Here is a 3,087-nt window from a genome sequence, read left to right as displayed (position 1 = left end):
CCATCTCACGCAGGGAACAATCACCGACCAATATTAATAAGTTTCTACGTTCGATGTTCAAGTTAAGAAAAAGAGAGGAAGAAAGAAGAAAGAGTGAAACTGAAAAAGATCAGACAAAGGGAAGAGGGGGTGGGATAGAGAAAAGCGATCAGAAGGCGAGCAACTTGGTGAAAAGAGGAGCCACGTTCGACGAGGGGAGAAAGCTATTAGTGTCGGACGAATTAAAACGAGTTCGCGAAGGACGTCAAAGTTCGGGGCTTTCCTCCGATGGAAAACTTTCGAGTTAGCCGCGTTCACTGACCCGAACACGGTTTCTCACGGGCGAAGTGACAAGGGAACAAAAGAATATTCTTCCTTCACTTATATTTTTTTTTACAAAACAAACGTGTTTATTTCTCATGGTTCTTTGCTGAAATGGAAAGTGGCAATTAATTTAATAATCACGTAACAGATCGTGAATACAATATACATATATATATATAATATATATGCGTGATCCGATGAGCGTATTTACAACAATACAATACAATTAATAAATCCGCAAATTCCTTGAAGAGAGTGGAGAAATTTTCTCCCGTTTAAGAGACCAGTTTAATAGCCCTATATATAGGTACAAGTGCCTGGCCACTTTGATGTGCTCGAGAAGTGTGCGTGAAGTTATTTACAACGTTAGATTATACACAAGTATTTACAGGAGGTATTCACTTACAGACTAATAAGCGTTTGGCGACCGTTGCTTTTTCTCGCAAAAGACAGTCGTGAATCTTAGGAACGAGGTGTGTCTCGCTAGACGTCTCCTGTCTTTTCCTCTTTTTCCCTTTTATTTTCTCTTTTTTTATTTTCACACTCTCTCATCTCCTCCTCGATCCATGTACCAACTAACTTCTCTTTTTCTTCTCTTTATTCTTTTTCGAACACGCGCTTCTAAGAGACGATATCTTTCGTTAATGCTCCCACACATTCGTTTAAATTCCTTTCTCTCTAGCTAACGAATTGACGAACGAACGACAGGAATGAGAACTAGGGGTGTGCCGACTCCGTCTCCCGAGAACGGGGGGAAAAATATACAATTAGTACGAAGAAGAGCACGCCCCGGGATCACGGAGCACACACGCGACACGTACGACACGTATCGTTCTCGTCTTTTCTCTCTTTCATTTCCGATCGGTGTACGGGCCGCTTCGAACGCTTCGATGATCCTGTAGCTACCAACTCGATCGCGTTCCCGAGCGCTCTTTTACGGGAAGAAAGGGAGAAAAATATAAAATACACCGTATTGGAAGAAAAACGCTTGATCGCTGAAGTAAACGTACAGTCCTCGGAAATAAAAATTAATCTGGAACTAAATACGAGCGTATCCATCGCTTTTGAGAAATACGAAGCTACCACGATGGTTTTACGTGTTTTTCACGAGAATGGGGTGAATTATATTTTACATCGTGCATGGAGAAATTTATACGAGAAATAGAAATCTTTGAGTAGCTTTAATTCTCCCCACTCTCGTGTTCGTTAAATCGTAGAAAGCAAAGGTTATCGAAGAACGTTGAAATAACTACATTACGATTTTTAAAGAAACGAAAGTATCGTCAAAAAATAAAAAGAAAGTCACGAACTTTTGTCGATTAATAATTTACGAATCTTCTAATCATTCGGAGAAAAGTATATATCTCTCGATAAAAACCATCGTAATAGCCTCTGAGAGACACATAATCTCGCAATTTTCTCGTAAAACAAAATCACATACTTCAAAACGAAAACATATTGATCCTTAACAAAAACGTATCATATCGCAATCGTCGAAGGGTCGTAAAACAAACGAAATCACAGAACTTGGTCGGCTAAATCGCGAACGAATGGAAAATAAATAACAACGTACGTGAGAAAAAAAGGTGAAAACTCGCGATCGATCGAGGTGCACGGTGAAATCGGTGGATGCTAGTCTGACGAAGCGGCATGGCCGGTGAGAGTTATTTTTCAAGCGTGATCGAAACTCTCGACGTCACGAAAGCCCCGATGACGAGAAGAATTTCGAGGCCTGGCCTTTTCTTCGCTCGCTTTCAGAAATCGAAGGATGCACGCGAAGACGAATCCTGAACGAGGTGGTCGTGCAACAACGAAGAAGAATTTCTATAATCTACTTCGAATCTCTGGGGTTGCGTTTAATTTAATACTTTTTTTTTTGTCAGTGTGTCTGTTTCATCTTAGGCCCTAAAGGAATGACGAGAACAATAATTACATTCTATGTCCTCATTGACTGCCATATTTTTTTTTTTTATCACCTAAAGCTCTTACTCTTTTCGCTTCGTACACATACACATATATCCGAAAAATGTTCGTCGTAAAGAGAAAAAATTCTGTATTTTGAATTCCTCCCCTCTAGTACGAAAAAATAATGACTCGATCACGTGTGCGTTCCCTGTTACAAAGGAACCTGGCTCTCTTGATTTTATCGACATTCGCGTTCGTACTCGTCGAGGTAAACGAAAAGGTTCGAGGCTGCCTCGCGTCCTATGGAAAACACTTTCTCGCGAGGCGATACTCCCGATACCGACGTCCAACCCCGACCCCGAAACCCCTGCATAAACGATCCTCCTCGCTCGTTCCGTAACACGGAACACGGAAACCCGAGGAAGATCCCTAATCAACCGATTCTAGTGGAAGAGCAAACAGAGCGACACCGGGCGAATCGTCGCGTGTACGCCATCGCGTCGGTCCATCGCGAACGAAACTGTACAAATATCCTACCGCAACATACGTTCTCTCATTCTCTCTCTGTTCCTTTCATTTCCTATTTTTCTTTCTCTCCTTGTTCCACTCTCATTCCCATTCCTAGAGCGAATTTTTTACAATCGCAGGCTCCATCAGAGTCCAGCCTCTGACACGGTGAATCGTGGATCGTCGCGCGACGGACGACGAGGACCGTCTATACTAGACGAAATAAGTACGAGGATTGGCTGGATGCGTCAAGACCTCACCAGGAGGTGCAGTGGGCACCGGTGGTTCCGGTATGGTGCTGTAAAGATGGCTGCCCCTCGAGGACAGGCTCGCCGGCCGCGCGTTTCCGGTGTGCAACGCGCTGTAACCGCC

At 43.1% G+C, this 3,087-nt stretch overlaps 1 protein-coding gene across 1 annotated transcript in view; it reads right to left on the bottom strand.

Moving 5' to 3' along the window:
* Positions 1-365: 365 nt before the first annotated feature.
* The window catches only part of LOC100749679 (toll-like receptor Tollo), a 7,442-nt gene continuing 4,720 nt past the window's right edge, over positions 366-3,087 (bottom strand). The window contains exon 2 of the mRNA XM_012385064.3: positions 366-3,087. Within this exon, the coding sequence (XP_012240487.1) occupies positions 2,929-3,087 (159 nt within the window). The 3' untranslated portion in view covers positions 366-2,928.

The sequence above is a fragment of the Bombus impatiens genome, unplaced genomic scaffold (assembly GCF_000188095.3).
Source record: "Bombus impatiens unplaced genomic scaffold, BIMP_2.2 scf_0317, whole genome shotgun sequence".
NCBI lineage: Eukaryota > Metazoa > Arthropoda > Insecta > Hymenoptera > Apidae > Bombus > Bombus impatiens.
The sequence above is the reverse complement of the archived record's forward strand: the minus strand, read 5'-3'. Positions and strand labels throughout refer to the sequence as shown.